The 21,587-nt window shown below is 40.1% G+C and overlaps 1 protein-coding gene across 4 annotated transcripts in view; it reads left to right on the top strand.

Annotated features, from left to right (window-relative positions):
• Positions 1–21,587, top strand: part of dock7 (dedicator of cytokinesis 7) — a 159,483-nt gene that overhangs the window by 102,366 nt on the left and 35,530 nt on the right. For 3 of the 4 annotated variants that reach the window (XM_034179541.1, XM_034179540.1, XM_034179539.1), the window contains 2 exons: positions 1,235–1,330; positions 1,512–1,646. The exons of the other annotated variant lie outside the window; for it this stretch is intronic. In XM_034179541.1, coding sequence (XP_034035432.1) covers positions 1,235–1,298 — 64 coding nt within the window. In that variant the 3' untranslated portion in view covers positions 1,299–1,330; positions 1,512–1,646. Of the gene's footprint in view, positions 1–1,234; positions 1,331–1,511; positions 1,647–21,587 lie in introns of those variants that run through there. 4 annotated transcript variants of the gene reach the window in all.

The raw sequence follows: 21,587 nt of genomic DNA, 5'->3' as shown, positions 1-21,587 counted from the left end.
CTCTGTAATACCCCTCCTGAGTGTGGATCAGACAGTACCACATTCAGATCAGCATACAGGAGCACCTTACTACAAGTGTAGACAGATGGTGCCATCTTGTGGCTGTAGATAAGGATTTTTTTAATAAATTGCAGGACCAGCCAAACAAGTTACAAAAAAAAATTCTGATTTATAATCTGGAAAATACGGTACATCACTGCCATTTCTGCAGTGTTTTTGTATATTTCTTCAGTGGATTGTAAAGGCATGTATTTTAATTAAGGTATCACAGTGAATATACATACATACACTCTTAAAAGAATTAAAAATGGTATTATCAAAAGCATATAACCCCAAAATTGCACATGAAATGTTCTACTATTTCTGCATTTATGCATTCAAACCTTCACACTGTTGAAACACTTCAGAGCAGCAGAAGCGCATTAAGATAAACTTAAGTATAATTATAATAGAATAAAGTGAATGTATTAGAAGATGAGTTAAAAATGGACAAAGACTGTGTTTGCACACACTTAATGTTCTTCCAGGGCGTGCAACGGGACAGTTCTCAAGAGGATTATTCCTGTTTAATCCAGATAGATGTACAAGTCATACTACAAGTACAAAGGCTAATCAGAGAAATGCAACAGTGTTGTTACCGTACTTTTTTTCTCCAATTACTAGCGTTGGTTTATTAATTTGTTTATGCTTTTCCCTGTGGTTGAGTGTAAAGTTAGATAGATGTCAACAGGTCTGTGAGTACAAGCCAGAACTCCCTTTTCAGACATCTTCTACAGTTTTATGGATATGAATTGTGACACTGCCACCTAGTGGACACTTTAACATCTGGAAGTAGATGTTGACTCACTGAGTGTCAGCTGTGCACATTTGGATGGGAAAATGTAAATTGGCCTTCATGCTTCTTGCATTAGAATATGCTGTTGCTGAAAAGACAGTGTGGGCCATGTTTACTGCATGTAAGCTGTGAATTTTACATGTTTAATAAGCAAGATGTTCTCTTTGCATTAAAAATGCTATATTTCAAAAAGTAAACATTAAGAAAATGGGAGAACTGGCTGAGATTCTTTATGTTGTCCTTTTCCACAAACGCTTCTGCATTGTTCATGCCTATGTCAAGTGGCTTGAACGTTATGACTGGAAGCTTATGCAACATTCGAGGGTAACATCACGATCATTAATTTGATGATAACCACTTTTCCACATCAGAGAATGTCTTCTTATTTCTTCTTTGCAGGACCAGAGCAGAACTAGAACATGAAGCACTATTGATGGAAACCTTGCAACAGAAGCTAATTTAATTATACTTGATACTTTGGAGATTGTCGTGCAGGTATGTAAGTGAAGAACTGTTAAATTTATACATGCAGCACACACGTGCACGTGCACCCCAACAATTATAAGCAGTTGATAAGTGTGTCAGTCATTCTTTAAGATACATGTAAACAAACCTCTTTGTAAAATCTGTAGTCTTAATGTGTATGTAGGCCTTTAAATAAACACTTTGCCTCCAGACGGTATCAATGACAGAATCCAAGGAGAGCATCTTAGGTGGGGTGCTGAAGGTTCTGCTCCACAGTATGGCCTGCAACCAGAGTGCCCTCTACCTACAGCACTGTTTTGCCACACAAAGAGCACTGGTGTCAAAGGTTAGACTGCTGATGAAGCTGATTTTAATTGCACCTTCACAGTAACTTAAGGACCTTACATGCTGTGTCTTCTGGTTAGTTTCCTGAACTGCTGTTTGAGGAGGAGACCGAGCAGTGTGCTGATTTGTGCTTACGGCTGCTGAGGAGCTGCAGCAGCAGCATAAGTACGATCAGGGCCCACGCCAGTGCCATCCCTCTACCTCCTCATGAGGCAGAACTTTGAGATTGGCAATGTGAGTACAACTGCAATGCTGTAATGTTGACTACTGATAGCTGGATGTTGCATGATTGGTCAGGATCATAGGTTCATGATACTGGGCTGTAGGGATGGGTATTGAGAACCGGTTGCTGTTAACAATCCATAAGAAATTATTAGATCCACCGGCATCAATAGCCTTTTTGCTTAATGATGCCATTATCGGTCCTTCAGTTCACATTACGCCGGAGTGGCCGGTGTTTTTGAGAATCCGTATCAGGAAAATTATCATTTCTCTATGTTGATTGTAGACCTGCTGCTTCTGCAGTGGTCTGCTTCAAGCTTGAAGCAATGAAGCAGCGCTGCGACCCACTGCTTCGCTGCTTTTCAGAAGCAGCAAGTCCACAATTTGTTCATTAACCCCCCTCAAATCCATTTAAAGGTGTCATTCATCACTCACCTTTGTGAGTTTTTGTCTCAGTGCTCTCTCTCCCTCTCTCTTTTTTCTTTTGTATGTGGCTACATTTTCAGAACTTTGCCAGGGTCAAGATGCAGGTGACCATGTCGCTTTCCTCACTGGTGGGAACTTCTCAGAATTTTAACGAGGAGTTCTTGCGTCGCTCTCTAAAGACCATCCTCACTTATGCAGAGGAGGACTTGGAGCTGAGAGAGACAACTTTCCCAGACCAGGTACAGATTCATTTAACAAATTGTGTATATTGTATGTGGCAGTGTGGAAAACAAAATGAAAGAGGTTTTATGTCATCAATACACGGCACCTTATGTAAGCTACGTACTTTGTTTTTCCAGGTCCAGGACCTTGTGTTCAACCTGCATGATCCTCTCTGACACAGTGAAGATGAAGGAGCACCAGGAAGATCCTGAGATGCTGATAGATCTCATGTACAGGTAAATGACACATGCACATTCAACCATGCCCCTTTATTACCACTAGTATGTGTACTTCACACCTTAATGTTTCTGGGCACTTTTGTGTATGTGGCATATTTGTGCCTTCATATCCTCCTCCTCTGTCAGGATTGCCAAAGGCTACCAGACGTCTCCAGACCTGCGGCTGACGTGGCTCCAGAACATGGCTGGCAAACACTCAGAGAGGAACAACCACGCCGAGGCTGCTCAGTGTCTGGTGCACAGCGCTGCCCTGGTGGCAGAATACCTCAGCATGCTCGAGGACCGCAAGTATCTGCCTGTTGGCTGTGTCACCTTCCAGGTAAAGAGGATTCTTCTTAACTGTCGATGAATTATTTCTATAGCTATGTTGTTCTTTTAAAAGAACCACCACCACCACTGCCTCTGCATTTTCTTCATGAGTTTGTATGTGCACATGCTCCAGAACATTTCCTCCAATGTGCTGGAGGAATCTGCAGTCTCTGATGACGTGGTTTCCCCAGATGAAGAAGGAATTTGTTCAGGAAAGTACTTCACTGAGATTGGCCTGGTGGGACTCCTGGAGCAGGCTGCTGCTTCTTTCTCCATGGTAAGCAGAACAATGGCCAAATACTGAAACTGGTGGTGACTTATACAATTGTATTCAAAATAATAGCGAGTTGTTCAAAAAAGTGACTAAAGCTCAAAAACCTTATAATGGCTTTTATTTCCATACATGCAAATACATTAGGAATTAGGGATGTCCCAATCAGGTTTTTCTGGGGATCCGATTCTGAGTCATCTGATTTTGAGTATCTGCCGATACCGAGTCCCGATCTGATACTTTAAAAAACTGAATGAACAATGAACAAATGCTAAATATATTTTCATTTTAATCACCTTATTTATTATTTATCACTTAAACAGTGCACTTCTCCTTGAGGTAGCTTGAACAATCAAGTAATAATCTACCAGACTTAAAAAAATTTACAAATTTCCATGTTATTTATTTGTCTAAAAATAAATGTCCAAGGGTCCTTATGTTAAACAAGAAATGATTAATCTGAAATAACAGGTGGTTTTAATTTACAGATGAAAGGCTCTAAAGAACCATGTATGATTTAGCTATTTTACTTACAAGTGTTCTAAACGTTTTTAAACAGTAATCAAGAAAAGTTTGAGTTTGGTAACAAACAACAAAAACATTTCTCAAGGATTTTTCTTCAGAAAACTGCTCTATAAATGAGCCTGTCCTATTACACGTTCTGTGTTGTACAGATCAGTGGTTTCTGCACTGATCCATTTTGTAGAGATCAGTGGTTTTCTGCCACTGTCTTCTGTGTTTTGCCCCGATGCGTCGTTCCTATTGCACAGCGTGAAGCTACATCACAGCTCAGAGCGTTGAAAGTTGGATTGGGTTGAACTTGTTATGTTTATTATTTGTTCAATTAAAAATAAATAAATAAATAAAATAAAAAAAGATTGGGTTGAACTTTGACCGCGTCAGCCTGCCGGCAAGCAGCAGTGCGCGCTCCCGTCAGAAGCGTCGCTTTAGTTCGGCTTTTGACGCGACGCTTCTGACGCCTCTATAAAAAGCAACACGTCTCATTGAAAATAATGCTTTTTAGACCGATTCCTAACACCTCTGACACTTCCAACGCGTGAAAGTGCCATTAATCTGCAATAATGAGCTTGAAATAGCGATGATCAAATAATGAGGATAAAATCTTTATCGGATTCCAGATCGGGATGCAACGTCCAATTTCGATCAAGTCTGAAACCACGTGATCGGAAATCAGGCCCGATCACGTGGTTTCAGATCGGATCGGGACATCCCTATTAGGAATACTGTACATTCTATTCCAAATCAAAACATGAAGAAAAAAAATTCTAACTTGTTATTACTTCACAGAAAGTGAAGAAAAAGGAATATTAATAAAATTTTTCTTTGCATGGAGTCAACCAACGTCTAACACCTGTGAACAGGTATTCCAGCCCAGGATGAGTGGACCATATTCCACAATTCCTCTGCATTTCTTGGCTTTGCCTCAGAAACAAGATTTTTGATGTCACCCCACAAGTTTTCTGTTGGATTAAGGATTGGGCTGGCCACTCCATAACATTAATCTTGTTGGTCTGGAATCAAGATGCTTCTCACTTGCTGGTGTGTTTGAGGTCATTGTCTTGTTGAAACACCCATTTCAAGGGCATTTCCTCTTCGGCATAAGGCAGCATGACCTATTGAAATATAAACTTTTATAAGGATTTTGAAGTTTACTTTAAACACACTGGTATTATTTTGAACATAACTGTAAGTATTAATGACTAGAAAATCTTATCTCAAAGGTTGAGTTGTTGTATGTAAAAGTCTCACTTCAGAAATACTTAAAGTGACTCACTGTCTAAAGTCTGTTGACTTTTTGTTTAGACGTGACCTTATAGTGTTTTCTTGTTACAGGATTTTAAATTCTCAGACAGTGTGCACATTTAGAAAGGTCAATAAATGTTTTTTTGGTTGATGAATAACGCGGTGCTCACATCTCAATCTCCTTTCCAGGCAGGCATGTATGAAGCTGTCAATGAAGTGTACAAGGTACTGATTCCTATCCATGAAGCCAACAGGGATGCAAAGAAGCTTGCTACCATTCATGGTAAACTGCAAGAAGCCTTTGGCAAAATTGTTCATCAGGTAAACAGACAAACAGAAAGTACATAATTTCTACCATCAACCAGTCACAACAGGCTACAGGTTGATGTTTAGCATTATTCACAGATATGCATATGGTATTGGCTACATCTACGTGGACTCCAATAATGCATTAGTAGAATGATTGAGAATCTGACAAAGTCGGACTGGTCAGTCGGAATGGAATTGCTGAATCTGATCTGAACTTCAGTCCGAATAACAACGGTGCTGCAGTCCTTTAATAATCCATTAGCTCTGGCTGACCAAACCATTTGACAAGATTGCTGTCTATAGGCGTACAGTAACTTTCTGAGCATGTTCGTCATTTGAATAGTGGCATAAACAAACCGGCATGATGCCTTACAAATGGACAGGAGGATCTCAGGATTTTTGGGGCGCCTACATTTGTGGTCATAAACCTTTATGCACTTATGGATATCATGTCATGCCAATATGGGCTTTCAAAGGTTTCTTTGAACTGTTCTTTTCTGTGGCAGAATAATTGTACATCTGTAGTCTAGGGGGAAAAAATTTTTTATTGGCAAATCAACACAGGGTTAACACTGGCTTTGATTATCAATTCAGTGGTGGTGCAACTTTCAAATTGCTAAGGCCTATTAACTTACAGTATGAGTGATCATGACTGATTAGCCTCTCTGTGCCAACATAATACAGGTTTTGTTTGACAGTACTCATTGGATTGTCCAACACATTACAATGGGCAACTTCAAGGAGCTCAGTGCAGACTTAAAGACAACTTTTAGATTTAGCATGTCAGAAATGTCTCTTTGTGCTGTGTTTGAACAACTGCATGTTATAACAATCATCATTTCAAACAGTTGGAAGGTGTAGCCACTTTACCGATGCTGATAAGAAGGTGTACAGTGCATCCGGAAAGTATTCACAGCGCTTCACTTTTACCACATTTTTTTATGTTACAGCCTTATTCCAAAATGGATGAATTAATTTTTTCCCTCAAAATTCCACGCACAATACCCCATAATGACAATGTGATAAAGCTTTTTCTTTCGTTTTTTTTTCTTTTTTTTTTTTTTGCAAATTTATTAAAAAAATAAACAAAAAACTAAGAAACTAAATGTACATAAGTATTCACAATCTTTTGCCATGAAGATCAAATTGAGCTCAGGTGCATCCTGTTTCCACTGATCATCTTTGAGATGTTTCTACAGCTTAATTGAAGTCCTGGGGTAAATCAGCTGATAGACATCCAACCTGATGGAGCTTGAGAGGTACTACAATGAGAAATGGGCAAAAGTGCCAAAGATAGGTGCGCTGAACTTGTGGCATCATATTCAAGAAGATGTGAGGTTGTAATTGCTTCCAAAGGTGCATCAGTGCATCAGAGCAAAGGGTCTGTATATTTGATGTACATGTGATTTCTTGTTTTTTTTGGTTGTTTGTTTGTTTTTTGTTTTTATTAAATTGGCAAAAAAATTCAAAAAACCTTTTTTCACATTGTCATTTATGGGGTGCTGTGAGTAGAATTTTGAGGGGAAAAAATGAATTTATTCCATTTCGGAATAAGGCTGTAGCATATACAAAATGTGGAAAAAAGTGAAGTGCTCTGAATTCTTTCTGGATGCACTGTAAGCTTGATACTTAGCTGAGAGGAAATTGTTTTAACATGAGCAACAACCCAGGAATCACTAAGTCGCAGGACTACCACAACCTGGATGCTACTGGAATACCAGAGTCACTGTCTACAATCAAGCCAGTTTTATATTGCCATCCAAGAGAGAAGCTCCTGGTCCAAAGTCGATACCTTCAAGGTATCGATTGTTTGAGGCTGAAGTTTTCAGCTGACCACAAGTGGTCAGGTGTTAAGGATGTTGGTGGTAGCATCATCTCCAGGGGTGTTTGGCTGTCAGTGGAACTGGAGTATTGCCCAAGAGTTGATAGAATAAGGGAGAAGGAAGACTGCCCCAGAGCAACTCAATAAAACGTCCAAACATAGATGGTTGAAACTTGAACAGAAGCTTGTACAAGAGGACAGTGATACCAAACACATGCCAGGTTATGTTTTAGGAAAGGCTTCTCAAAGTCTTTACGTCAACACGATAGAAATATTTGGAGGATTTTTTTAAAGGTTGCAGTTTACCAAGCAAATTTAATTGGGACACCACGAATTCTGCAAAGAAGAGTAGTCGCATATCAAGCAGAATTCTGCTGCAAGAAGCTTGTTGATGGCTCCTGTAAGCATCTAAACAATGCTAAACTTGCTAAGAGGCAGTGAACCAAATATTTGAGCAGCAAAATGGAGCACCTAATATTCATAGCTCTAATGTTGGCATGAAATTGTGTTGGGCCAAAAGCTTGCTTTCTGCATATGTTAAAATAAGCCCTTGAAATTGTTTTGCAGCAAAGAAATACCCAATATTCTGATTATAGTTATATAAACGACAGCTGTGGATTCGCTGATTGTATTCTGACTGGTTTCCATTCTGATTGGAGCTCTTCATGTAGATGTAGCTAGTGTTTCCCAGCTGTGACGACTTTATTTAACGTTTATCTGCGTGACGACTGAGAAACGTATTTGTTTGTTGCTGCCTAAATCCAGTGTGAGTCATGTGATTCATTCAAGTTCTGAAATATTCACCAGTGAAGATACAGTACATACATTTTGTTTATGTTACAGCCTTTTTTCCAAAATGGAGTAAATCATTTTTTCCCTCAAAATTTACTCACAACACCCAATAATGACAACATGAAAAAGTTTTTTTTTTTGGAAAATTATTAAAAATAAAACTATACATACATATTTGCACCCTTTGCTCCATACTTTGTTGATGCACCTTTGCCAGCAATTACAGCCTCAAGTGTTCTTGAACCTATCTTTGGGCAGTTTTGTCCATTCCTCTTTGCAGCACCTCTCAAGCTCCATCAGGTTGGATGGGTAGCGTCAGTGCACAGCCATTTTCAGATCTCTCCAGAGATGTTCAATCAGATTCAGGTCTGGGCTCTGGCTGGGGCCACTCAAGGACATTCACAGAGTTGTCACTCCTTTGACTATTGCCCTGTGTGCTTAGGGTCATTGTCCTGCTGAAAGATGAGCCATTGCTTAGTCAAAGGTCAAGAGCGCTCTGGAGCAGGTTTTCATCCAGGATGCCATCTTTCCCTCAATCTTGACTAGTCTCCCAGTTGCTGCCGCTGAAAAAACATCCCCACAGCCATGATGCTGCCACCACCATGCTTCACTGTAGGGATGGTGCCTGGGTTACTCCAAACATGATGCCTGGGCATTCACACTAAAGAGTTCAATCTGTCTCATCAGACCAGAGAATTTTGGTCTGAGACTCCTTCATGTGCCTTTTGGCAAACCCCAGTCGTGCTGCCATGTGCCTTTTACAAAGGAGAGGCTTCCGTCTGGCCACTCTACCATACAGGCCTGATTGGGGATTGCTGCAGAGATGGTTGTCCTTCTGGAAGGTTCTCTCTCTCACAGAGGAATGCTGGAGCTCTGACACAGTGACCATTGGGTTCTTGGTCACCTCCTGACTAAGGCCCTACTCCCCCAATTATCAGTTTAGATGGCAGCCAGCTCTAGGAAGAGTCCTGGTGGACCTGAACGTTCTTCCATTTATGGATGATGGAGGCCACTGTTGCATTGGGACCTCAAGGCAGCAGAAATGTTTCTGTACCCTTCCCAGATTTGTGCCTCGAGATGATCTGTGTCTCAGAGGTCTTCAGACAGTTCCTTTGACTTCATGTTGGTTTGTGCTATAACTTGCACTGTCAACTGTGGGACCTGTATGTAGACATGGTGTGTGTCTTTCGAAATCATGTTCAATAACTGAATTTACCCCCAGATGGACTCCGATTATCTGTAGAAACATCTCAAGGATGATCAGTGGAAACAGGATGCACCTGAGATCAATTTGAGCTTCATGACAAAGGCTGTGAATACTATGTACAAGTGAAGTTTTTAAGTTGTTTTTTTTTATATTATATTATTATTTTGAATAATTTGTAAAATAAAAAAAATAAAAAAATTTTCCACTATAATTAGTAACAACAAATTTAATCCATTTTGGAATAAGGCTGTAACATAACAAAATGTGGAAAAAGTGAAGTGCTGTGAATACTTTCTGGATGCACCGTATCTCAGCATCATCATTTTTGTCTAAAGTCCCCAAGGGTTGAAATCACAATCACATGAAAATTGTGCGCAGGCTCATCTTTGTATGTGCGCCTGTTACATTCTGACATTAATCAAGCAGTGGAAAATCATATGATGGAAATCATATTAGTGGGGAAAGAGATAAAAACCAATATTAGTCATGCTACAAGAAAAAAAAACATTTATTCACTCTTGGTCTGACCAAAAATAACATGGAAGTATCCTGGACATCCCAATGATGCCTACACACAGACACAGCTTTGCATGATTGTATTGTTTGCCATTTAATTTTACCACATCTGTTTATTTATGCTTTGTCTTTGCATGCTTTATTGAATTTGTAAAGTGTGATCCTGAGGGTGCATGAGGTGTGGCAGAGACTCCAGTTAAAGCTCTCCAGTTATAGACTGGGCCTGGAAACGGTCATCTGGCAGAACAGAGCAACGGTTCAGCCAATACGGATACAAAATACTAATTTGTTTCTGCAGTGCACCTTATAAAGTTTGGTTTAAGCTGCTTTCACACTGTGAGATTCCCTGTACTCAGACATTCATGTGTTCATTTAGAGCATGGACACTGCTTTGTCTATTAGTTGTTTCCATTATTATTATCTTAAGGCCTAGTTCAAAAATAATGGAGCCTAACTGCTGATTGCATTGCATTTGTCATGAACAAGCCATTATTTATTTAGCACCATCCAGATTTCTGTGAGTTGCCTATAGTCTCTTTGACAGGTACTGAAAATTTCATGGAAAAATTCCGCACGGTTCCAGAGATATGCACGAAATTTACCTCAAAAATAGCACTTTTTTTAATCAATTTTGTGTGACATTGATATTTAGCATTATCATTTAAAGTTGAATGTTAAATAAATAAGCTTGTATTTTGTCAGTTTGTTTGTTTGTGCTTCATACTAACACAGTAATACATTTTTTTAAAGGTAGAAATGTCATTTCCTAGAAAAAACATCTTGTTTCTAAAGCAAGGTAAAACTGTTGCAAACGTAATGCTGAGAATAATCCTTGATTTATTTGTGTCAAAATCTTAGCTGGATCACCTACTCTGCTTCAATAGAATAATTATATTACTTGTTCAATAATACCAGGAACTAATAGAATTTCTTTGTTTCAGGCTTCTGCAGACTACAGAAGATACCTCCAACTGTTGTCGCAAGTGTTACGCTCTAGCACATTATAGTAATATGCACTGATCATTTCTAGAAATGATTGAACCGAGACCAATAGAAATATTGAAACTCTGATATATAACCATACCTAAAATAACATTTCACAAAAAAGACCACTTTTAAATTTTGATGGTTATGTCACACTTCGGCTTCATTATTTTTGAACTACACTTTAAGATATTGTCGACTTCCAACATTACTTCATCTCTGTTGCATATCAAAAAGAAGCCGAGGGGTTGAATTTTCATGCCGTGATCAGGTGACTGAACTGCGACAAAAAATAAAAAAAAAACAGAGAAAAGGGAGGTGATTGATGTTTACATCAAACATCAAGAAGCACAGATGAATTTCGCAAACAAGAAACTCATCTAAATGCTTTCTTTTAATATACTACATCGAGGTAAGATGGTTCCCAAAGTGGGAGGTATTGCAGTGTTTGTTTCTGTCGGATTTTTGTGTATGCTTTGGCTTTATTGCTTTTTATAATGTACTGAGCAACCGGTACAGTTAAAAATATTTGCTTATATGTGGTTACATCATTTTTTATATATGAAGAAATTTATGTTTTTTTGTAGCTACGCAGTTTTGTGTGCTTTTGAGCTGTTTTTGATCAGCTTTGGCTGGAAGACATCTCTGTCCGACAACATTGATGAGCTTGCTTAAGCGGTAGCACAAGTTTGTGAGAAATAAATTATATAAAAAAAATTAAGATAGATGATGCATTTCTCTTTTAATAATTCCACTGTAAAGGTGATTTTTCTATTCATTTTGTTTTGTTCAATAAGAAGTTGTATGTTTGTTTATTGGAGGGAGAGGGTACAAAAGGTACAAAAATTCTTATCGACAAATGCGGGGGGGCAAATGAATATTCATGCCTCATGTATGTTCAGTGAGGCCTTTTTCAGTAGCTTATACATCTTTGTCAAAGTGATGCAAAACTATTATGCTGCTATTATGTGAAACAAAACATAATAATAACATAAACAATTGTGATAATTATAAACGGTGGGGCCTGTATTGAATTGTATTGTTTTTTATTTTAAATCAGTATTGTGATATCTTTAAAGTTAATTCAACACAGATTGCTTTCAATATAATAATGTATCAAATGACGACATGTACAGTATCGTGTCATGGAGCGGGCGTATCATTCCGCTCCTAATGTTATATTTATTCACAAGTCGTGCCTGTCAGGAAGAATTGCAACCTTCCGTACGTCCTTCTGGCAAAAATCAATAATTGTAAGTCTCAAAATTGAAATTTTTATTTGTTAATACTGGGGGGGGGGGGGGGGTCAAAGCTCAACATGGCAAAAAAAACAAATCATGCATTTCTGATATTTCTGAATGCCTTTTTTTGTTGTTGTTGTTTTGCTTAATTTTGGGTTTCAAGTAGGAAATGTACCAGAGGCCCTGAAATGCTCACATCGGCCGCAAGATGGTGACAAAAGCTACTCAGATTTGTGGCATGGTTAACGTTTGGTGAAAATAAGTTGTGTCCCTTATGGGCAACTTTTCTTCTATCAGAACATTACTAGATCAGTTGTGGGGGGGTCTTAAAATAGTGCTGAATCTGTAATGTATCCATTTGAAAGAGTATATTTTTGTAATTATTTTTTTGGGTTGATCTGCTTCAAAGTTTTGTTGCCTTTCCCGCGCTGTGAAAAGAACAAAAGTGCGCCTGAAAAAGGAACCTCTGGTGTGAAAGAGTGTTGGGAACGAGTTGCTCTGTGCTCCAGGTTGATATCGGTTAAACCGAGCTCCCTGAGGACTCTGTGACATCGCTGTGTGTGGGTGGCAGGCTGTGTGTGTGGGTTTGTGCGTGTTGTCGTTTACATGTCCTGTATTCTCTTTGTTACACAGAGTACTGGCTGGGAGGTAAGGTGGCTAAACGGTTCCTGCTTGGCCCTGCTCATTTTAATTATATTTTTATTTACTCATCTTTCTGTTTGCTAGCAGTGGACATTCTGTTTCTTTCTTTCCTTTGTCACATACAGTCAGTCCATTAACACGTGCAGACAGTTTTCTCTGTCTGCCTCCACCGGGCACACCCCCACCGTTTTCCTCTCACCTCCGCCGGCTGACTGTGCCAGAGGATTGTGTTTCTATGTCAGCGTGTTGGCGGGCTGTGCATGGGAGCCACAATGTTCTGACGCTAATGACAAAAGTCTCAGGCACTGCATCATCTGCACATTCCGCACTTTTCCCGTTCACGTCTTCCGTCTTGCCTGCTGGCGTGGTATTTTCCAACATGCTTATTGACCAGCGCCGTCTCCTGTCACACTTCATCACATCTTCACCTTCAAACCCGGGGCTCGATTTCAGTGCACTGTTCTCAGTCTGTTGCTAAAAATGCAGAACGTTTTGTAAACTTACGTCAAAGCGAAGCAAGATTCAAATTCCCGATGCAGTTAAGAGTTTTTTTCCTTTGGAAAATGAAAAATCAAGCTGTGTAATCTGATTACTTTTGATTTATTTTAGTTCTTCTCTTTTCTGTTAATAGATGAAACTAAATCGACCCCTGCTTTTTGTTCCACTTCTGTTTTTATTATTCTTATGTTTTTGTTAACAAAATTAACCCCTCAGATGTCCCAGCTTGTTGCATGGACACAGTGCTCTTTGCTTTTTTGGACCCGAACAGAAAGTGCATGTTGTGTTCGTGGTGGGTTGGATTTTTACTTTATTGGTAGTTTTTTTTTTTTTCTCGTCTTTTTGACACACCTCTTCATAGCTGCCTGTCTTTGCATGGTCTGGATCCTGCACACCAAAATCTGTTCTGTCTCTAAATTAAAACATTTTTTTTTACTGTTGGTAATGATGCCTTCTTTTTGTCTGTTAATTATGTTTGTGTTGTCTTTTTTAAAATATATATTCTCTGGGGAGACCCAATCATGATTAAAATGTTCTGTTTTCTCCTTTTTGATTTTCCTGGTTGCCGACCCTTCCTTCCCTCTTTACTTAATTGTGTGTTGTGGTAAGTTCCTTAATTTGCAGGCTTTTGAAATTCCTTCTTTAATTTTTACTTTATGTTTTGCTTAATAGTAGCATTTGAACTAAAAATACAAAACTGCTTATTTTTTTTATAGTAGACTTTACACTTCAAAATGCAAAATCTTGCTAAGTATATTTGTCTCATTTCAAGTAAAAATATCTAATCGACACTCAGTATAACACATAATCATGTGACAGTGTTTCCCACATGGTAGTCTAGGCCTGGCAGGCCACCAGGCTATCTCGTGTGCACAGTAGTAATGTGTCATAGCGCACGTCAGGCACGGAGCTGAATGGATCTCACCACTGTATATCATATTGTACGTGATCACTATCTAAACTCTGTAGGAGGTGTGACGTGGAACTGTATCACTAGGCCATGACAACATTATTAAACATGAAATTCACTTCCAGCACGGAACCAAACCACAGCCTGTAGTGACAAGCCTCTCACCAGGCTGCTCTGTACTGTAAATAACCACAGCAAAAATTAAATCCCATGTAATAATCCAACTGACATCACTGTGTACAGAGTTGTGTTGTGCTCCTGAAGTGAGCAAAAAAGTAAAAAGAAATTAAAGTTTGCTGGAAAGTCTGTGTCTGACGCATGGTGTGACTGCTTGGACCAATGCTAGAAAACTTTCAGCAAAGACGTCCAGTGGCATGGGGCACGCATGAGAAACACAGCGCTGCCTCCCACTCCGGTCCTGTGTTTGCCATTCAGACGTTTGGACATCGGGCAGTCTTCAGTGCCTTTTATGGCCGTCTGACAGCAGTCTGTGTCATCTAAACTGTTGTCTACATGCGCTTTGGATGCCTTCGTGCAGGTGTGGATGAGGCAGTCTGGCTGCGACACTGCAACACTGCTGACCACACCTCTTTCCCTCCCAGCTGTGTCCAATGATGGTAATATTTGCTGTATTGGCCTGGTTCCTGCACATACTTGCTTTGTGTGACGGAGGCTTAACAACTTACCCATAATGTAGGAAATGCAGAAGACCCTGTGTATTGAACTGTGTATCAGTGTATTGTTTTGAAGTGGTAACAAATATGGTATGGTCACATTTCTTGTTTTGGTATTCACACTTGCACACTTACTCTTTGCTTGGCCACAGAGTTCAGGGTTCTCCACATGTCCAGGACCAAAAGATTGCCAACATGTTTGAGCTGTCCGTTCCCTTCAGAGAGCAGCACTATCTGGCTGGACTGGTTCTGTCTGAGCTGTCTTTAATACTCGACCCCGACAACGATGGGTCAGTATGCATGCATCTGTACATCTGTTAAAAACCTTTTAGAGGGTGATTTTACGCCTTAGATTTATGTTTATTCAGAATAAAGGGTAGAATTGGGTTAGGTGAGTTATGAGAATGTGAGAAAGAACGTGAGCTGTTCATGTGTGCCTATGCATTGATTAATGTACACCCAATAAATGCCCAGACATTGCAGAGAAATGAAAACCTGTTTTTAATTCAGAACTCGATTATCTGGTTGGAACTAACCCTGTATCAGTGCTGTCTAAAAGTGCCGGGGTGGAAGAAATGCCTGTATAATATTGTGAAAGTTACTTCTTTTACCTGCTGTCCTTTTCATACTGCCTCCACCAATGAAGTTGCAGGAGTTTATGTTTTCACCCCTGTTTGGCTGTTTGTTTGTGAACAGCCTGGAGCCCACAATTTTTCATATATCGTTCTGAAATTTTTTACTGAAGATTCATATCCTGATAGGCCAAAGCTGATTGGTTAAAGTCAGGAAAAATCTTGGAAAATTGTAAAAATTCCTATCTTTAACATGTAACAAATTTTTGAAAATTCATAACTCTGTCAAAAAGATCAAATATTGTTAATATTGGAGAGTGCTATATAGGATGGTTTCCTTTATCGACTGACAAAGTTTGATCCGGATCTGAACCAGATTACAGATTTTGTGGCCATTTAAATTTAAGGGCCCCTTCAGACATAGTAAAACTAAGTACAACTCAGGGTGAATCGTGTTGGAACAGCTCCTATGAGCGAACCACGAAAACATCGAGCCGACGGGCAGTCTTGCACGATGCCAGTGTGGCGGTTTCATGCATGTGGGAACACAGTGAGAGCAGCACATAGCTGCTGTGAAAATAAAAAAATAAAAAATACATGCCACCCACAGGATTCGAACCTGCACTTTCCAGAATTTCTGATTGCTAGTCAGAAACTTTACCACTGAGCTACCATCACTGTACTGTAAAAGATGCGAGAAAATGCCTGATATCAAGAAGGACATGGATGTATTAAAAAAAACCAACCACAAAACCTTATGAAACACCACATTTTATTGAATCCCTCTTATCAAGCGGGCATGCAAGTATGAACTGTCTGTTCCTCTGTAGATGGCCCATGGTCACAGATGTACAGTCATGAAATGACATGAATGAGAAGCAGGGCGCTCTTACCATGTCCCATCTGCTGGCGGTGTGTCCAGCTGGCCCCCGTGCGCATGTACTAGCCTGATGCTGTCTTGTGGACAGCATGCCGCAGGACAGACACCGCGTCATGTGAAACAGAGCTCACATGACATTCAGATCACCCCGCTGCGTGTTATGATTGACGGTCCGTTTCACCTGGGGCAGCCTGTCAATGTGTGCGCCTTGCGCGCACTCGCTGCAGCCCATTGCAGCAGTGATATATGTTTTTGTCTATGTCCACATGAAGACAGCAAGCAGGCACGCATGTCACAGTGGACAGTTGTTAGTTCATGTCCGTCCAACCACTGTACGTGTTCCCCAGCCGTGACGTCCACAACCACAGATCTCCACAGCCACACCTGTAGGCGGACATACCCCCTGTCAGTTCAGCGCAAACACCAACGTGTCACTGTGTCTGTTTGCAAAGCCACACTCGTGGGGGCACAAATTTCACTTCCAGCTCGAAAGTGATCGTCTGCTGACTGTTTTCGTGCTAACAGGGCAAATGGCCAAACATTTTCTAAGTGCCATGTGAGCTGTGTTAGATGTTCATGTGTGTCAGCTGGAATTTGGCCGACACCTGCCGCGAGATGGATCGAATGGTCTCTCACAGCGCACAATCTGTCTATCAGCGCCGCTGGTTTGTGCACATAGTTGTAGCAACAGTGTATGAGGCATTGGAGGCATCTACGATTTTACACATGGGTGATTCTTTAACTACAGGCACTATTGGCCTTGTAAATGTAATTTCCCACCACACCATTGCCTTACAATATAAAGCGCCTTGGGGCAACTGTTTGTTGTGATTTGGCGCTATATACATGTGCTCTGAGGTCACTGTTTATCTCCATAGAAACCTACCCAAACAATCTTTCATACAAACTGTTTAAAGGGACATTACAGTGTTGTGGTGGAAATTACGGCATAGGTGGGACACTACATTTCGTTTAAAAAAAAATCACAACAGGTTGTATGACATTGAATACCCCGATTATGTTTTGAATTATTTACTGATATTTATTCAGAGATATTTAAAACATTAGAAAAAATGTTTCTTTACCATTCATTTTTATCATTGAAGATCAAAAGTCTGGGTGTGGGACAAGCACAAAACGGCAATATTTGCATATAATGATGTTGAAAAAGGTGAAAAAGTCATCATAGACTACTAGAACAAATTTCTTAACACACTTGTAAGATCGTAAAGATAACTATAAAAGTGTGAAATTTCCCCTTTTTTCTGTTTTTCATACAATATGATCAAAGGACATAATAAGTGCCCATAGTCTAAGAATCACCCACATATTGCATATGATTCCTGCTTCATGCGCAATTCAGTCACATTCATACTATGTGTGAAGGGGCCCTAACATTGAAAACCCCACTTAATGTACGTATACGTATTTTACATTATATCAATCAATCAACTTTTTTCTTATATAGCGCCAAATCACAACAAACAGTTGCCCCCAAGGCGCTCCATATTGCAAGGCAAGGCCATACATAACCATGAAAAACCCCAACGGTCAAAACGACCCCCTATGAGCAAGCACTTGGCCACAGTGGGAAGGAAAAACTCCCTTTTAACAGGAAGAAACCTCCAGCAGAACCAGGCTCAGGGAGGGCAGTCTTCTACTGTGACTGGTTGGGGCTGAGGGAAAGAACCAGGAGAAAGACATGCCAAGAAGGGGGGCAGAGATCGATCACTAATGATTAAATGCAGAGTGATGCATACGGAGCAAAAAAAGAAAGAACAGTGCATCATGGGAACCCCCCCACAGTCTACGTCTAAAGCAACATAACCAAGGGATGGTCCAGGGTCACCCGATCCAGCCCTAACTATAAGCCTTAGCGAAAAGGAAAGTTTTAAGCCTAATCTTAAAAGTAGAGAGGGTATCTGTCTCCCTGATCTGAATTGGGAGCTGGTTCCACAGGAGAGGAGCCTGAAAAGCTGAAGGCTCTGCCTCCCATTCTACTCTTACAAACCCTAGGAACTACAAGTAAGCCCGCAGTCTGAGAGCGAAGCGCTCTAATGGGGTAATATGGTACTACGAGGTCCCTAAGATAAGATGGGACCTGATTATTCAAAACCTTATAAGTAAGAAGAAGAATTTTAAATTCTATTCTAGAATTAACAGGAAGCCAATGAAGAGAGGCCAACACGGGTGAGATATGCTCTCTCCTGCTAGTCCCCGTCAGTACTCTAGCTGCAGCATTCTGAACCAACTGAAGGCTTTTTAGGGAACTTTTAGGACAACCTGATAATAATGAATTACAATAGTCCAGCCTAGAGGAAATAAATGCATGAATTAGTTTTTCAGCATCACTCTGAGACAAGACCTTTCTGATTTTAGAGATATTGCGTAAATGCAAAAAGGCAGTCCTACATATTGTTTAATATGCGCTTTGAATGACATATCCTGATCAAAAATAACTCCAAGATTTCTCACAGTACTACCAGAGATCAGGGAAATGCCATCCAGAGTAACGATCTGGTTAGACACCATGCTTCTAAGATTTGTGGGGCCAAGTACAATAACTTCAGTTTTATCTGAGTTAAAAGCAGGAAATTAGAGGTCATCCATGTCTTTATGTCTGTAAGACAATCCTGCAGTTTAGCTAATTGGTGGTATCCTCTGGCTTCATGGATAGATAAAGCTGGGTATCATCTGCGTAACAATGAAAATTTAAGCAATACCGTCTAATAATACTGCCCAAGGGAAAGCATGTATAAAGTGAATAAAATTGGTCCTAGCACAGAACCTTGTGGAACTCCATAATTAACTTAGTCTGTGAAGAAGATTCCCCATTTACATGAACAAACTGTAATCTATTAGACAAATATGATTCAAACCACCACAGCGCAGTGCTTTAATACCTATGACATGCTCTAATCTCTGTAATAACATTTTATGGTCAACAGTATCAAAAGCAGCACTGAGGTCCAACAGAACAAGCACAGAGATAAGTCCACTGTCCGAAGCCATAAGAAGATCATTTGTAACCTTCACTAATGCTGTTTCTGTACTATGATGAATTCTAAAACCTGACTGAAACTCTTCAAATAGACAATTCCTCTGCAGGTGATCAGTTAGCTGTTTTACAACTACCCTCTCAAGAATCTTTGAGAGAAAAGGAAGGTTGGAGATTGGCCTATAATTAGCTAAGATAGCTGGGTCAAGTGATGGCTTTTTAAGTAATGGTTTAATTACTGCCACCTTAAAGGCCTGTGGTACATAACCAACTAACAAGATAGATTGATCATAGTTAAGATTGAAGCATTAATAATGGTAGGACTTCCTTGAGCAGCCTGGCAGGAATGGGGTCTAATAGCATGTTGATGGTTTGGATGAAGTAACTAATGAAAATAACTCAGACAGAACAATCGGAGAGAAAGAGTCTAACCAAATACCCGCATCACTGAAAGCAGCCAAAGATAACGATACATCTTTGGGATGGTTATGAGTAATTTTTTCTCTAATAGTCAAAATTTTGTTAGCAAAGAAAGTCATGAAGTCATTACTAGTTAAAGTTAATGGAATACTCAGCTCAATAGAGCTCTGACTCTTTGTCAGCCTGGCTACAGTGCTGAAAAGAAACCTGGGGTTGTTCTTATTTTCTTCAATTAGTGATGAGTAGAAGATGTCCTAGCTTCACGGAGGGCTTTCTTATAGAGCAACAAACTCTTTTTCCAGGCTAAGTGAAGATCTTCTAAATTAGTGAGACGCCATTCCTCTCCAACGTACGGGTTATCTGCTTTAAGCTACGAGTTGTGAGTTATACCACGGAGTCAGACACTTCTGATTTAAAGCTCTCTTTTTCAGAGGAGCTACAGCATCCAAAGTTGTCTTCAATGAGGATGTAAAACTATTGACGAGATACTCTAGCTCCCTTACAGAGTTTAGGTAGCTACTCTGCTCTGTGTTGGTATATGACATTAGAGAACATAAAGAAGGAATCATATCCTTAACCTAGTTACAGCGCTTTCTGAAAGACTTCTAGTGTAATGAAACTTATTCCCCACTGCAGGGTAGTCCATCAGGGTGAATGTAAATGTTATTAAAAAATGATCAGACAGAAGGGAGTTTTCAGGGAATACTGTTAAGTCTTCTATTTCCATACCATAAGTCAGAACAAGATCTAAAATATGATTAAAGTGGTGGGTGGGACTCATTTACTTTTTGAGCAAAGCCGATAGAGTCTAATAATAGATTAAATGCAGTGTTGAGGCTGTCATTCTCAGCATCTGTGTGGATGTTAAAATCGCCCACTATAATTATCTTATCTGAGCTAAGCACTAAGTCAGATAAAAGGTCTGAAAATTCACAGAGAAACTCACAGTAACGACCAGGTGGACGATAGATAATAACAAATAAAACTGGTTTTTGGGACTTCCAATTTGGATGGACAAGACTAAGAGACAAGCTTTCAAATGAATTAAAGCTCTGTCTAGGTTTTTGATTAATTAATAAGCTGGAATGGAAGATTGCTGCTAATCCTCCGCCCCGGCCCGTGCTACGAGCATTCTGACAGTTAGTGTGACTCGGGGGTGTTGACTCATTTAAACTAACATATTCATCCTGCTGTAACCAAGTTTCTGTTAGGCAGAATAAATCAATACGTTGATCAATTATTATATCATTTACCAACAGGGACTTAGAAGAAAGAGACCTAATGTTTAATAGACCACATTTAACTGTTTTAGTCTGTGGTGCAATTGAAGGTGCTATATTATTTTTTCTTTTGAATTTTTATGCTTAAATAGATTTTTGCTAGTTATTGGTGGTCTGGGAGCAGGCACCGTCTCTACGGGGATGGGGTAATGAGGGGATGGCAGGGGGAGAGAAGCTGCAGAGAGGTGTATAAGACCACAGCTCTGCCTCCTGGTCCCAACGCTAGACAGTCACAGTTTGGAGGATCCCAAAAAATTGGCCAGATTTCTAGAAATGAGAGCTGCTCCCTCTAAAGTGGGATGGATGCCGTCTCTCCTAACAAGACCAGGTTTTCCCCAGAAGCTTTGCCAATTATCAATGAAGCCCACCTCATTTTTTGGACACCACTCAGACAGCCAGCAATTCAAGGAGAACATGTGGCTAAACATGTCACTCCCGGTCTGATTGGGGAGGGGCCCAGAGAAAACTACAGAGTCCGACATTGTTTTTGCAAAGTTGCACACCGATTTAATGTTAATTTTAGTGACCTCCGATTGGCGTAACCGGGTGTCCATTACTGCCGACGTGAATTACAATCTTACCAAATTTACGCTTAGCCTTAGCCAGCAATTTCAAATGTCCTTCGATGTCGCCTGCTCTGGCCCCCGGAAGACAATTGACAATGGTTGCTGGTGTCGCTAACTTCACATTTCTCAAAACAGAGTCGCCAATAACCAGAGTTTGATCCTCGGCGGGTGTGTCGTC

This window comes from Thalassophryne amazonica, chromosome 10 (genome assembly GCF_902500255.1).
Source record: "Thalassophryne amazonica chromosome 10, fThaAma1.1, whole genome shotgun sequence".
NCBI lineage: Eukaryota > Metazoa > Chordata > Actinopteri > Batrachoidiformes > Batrachoididae > Thalassophryne > Thalassophryne amazonica.
This window is presented reverse-complemented; position numbering and strand designations above follow the sequence as displayed.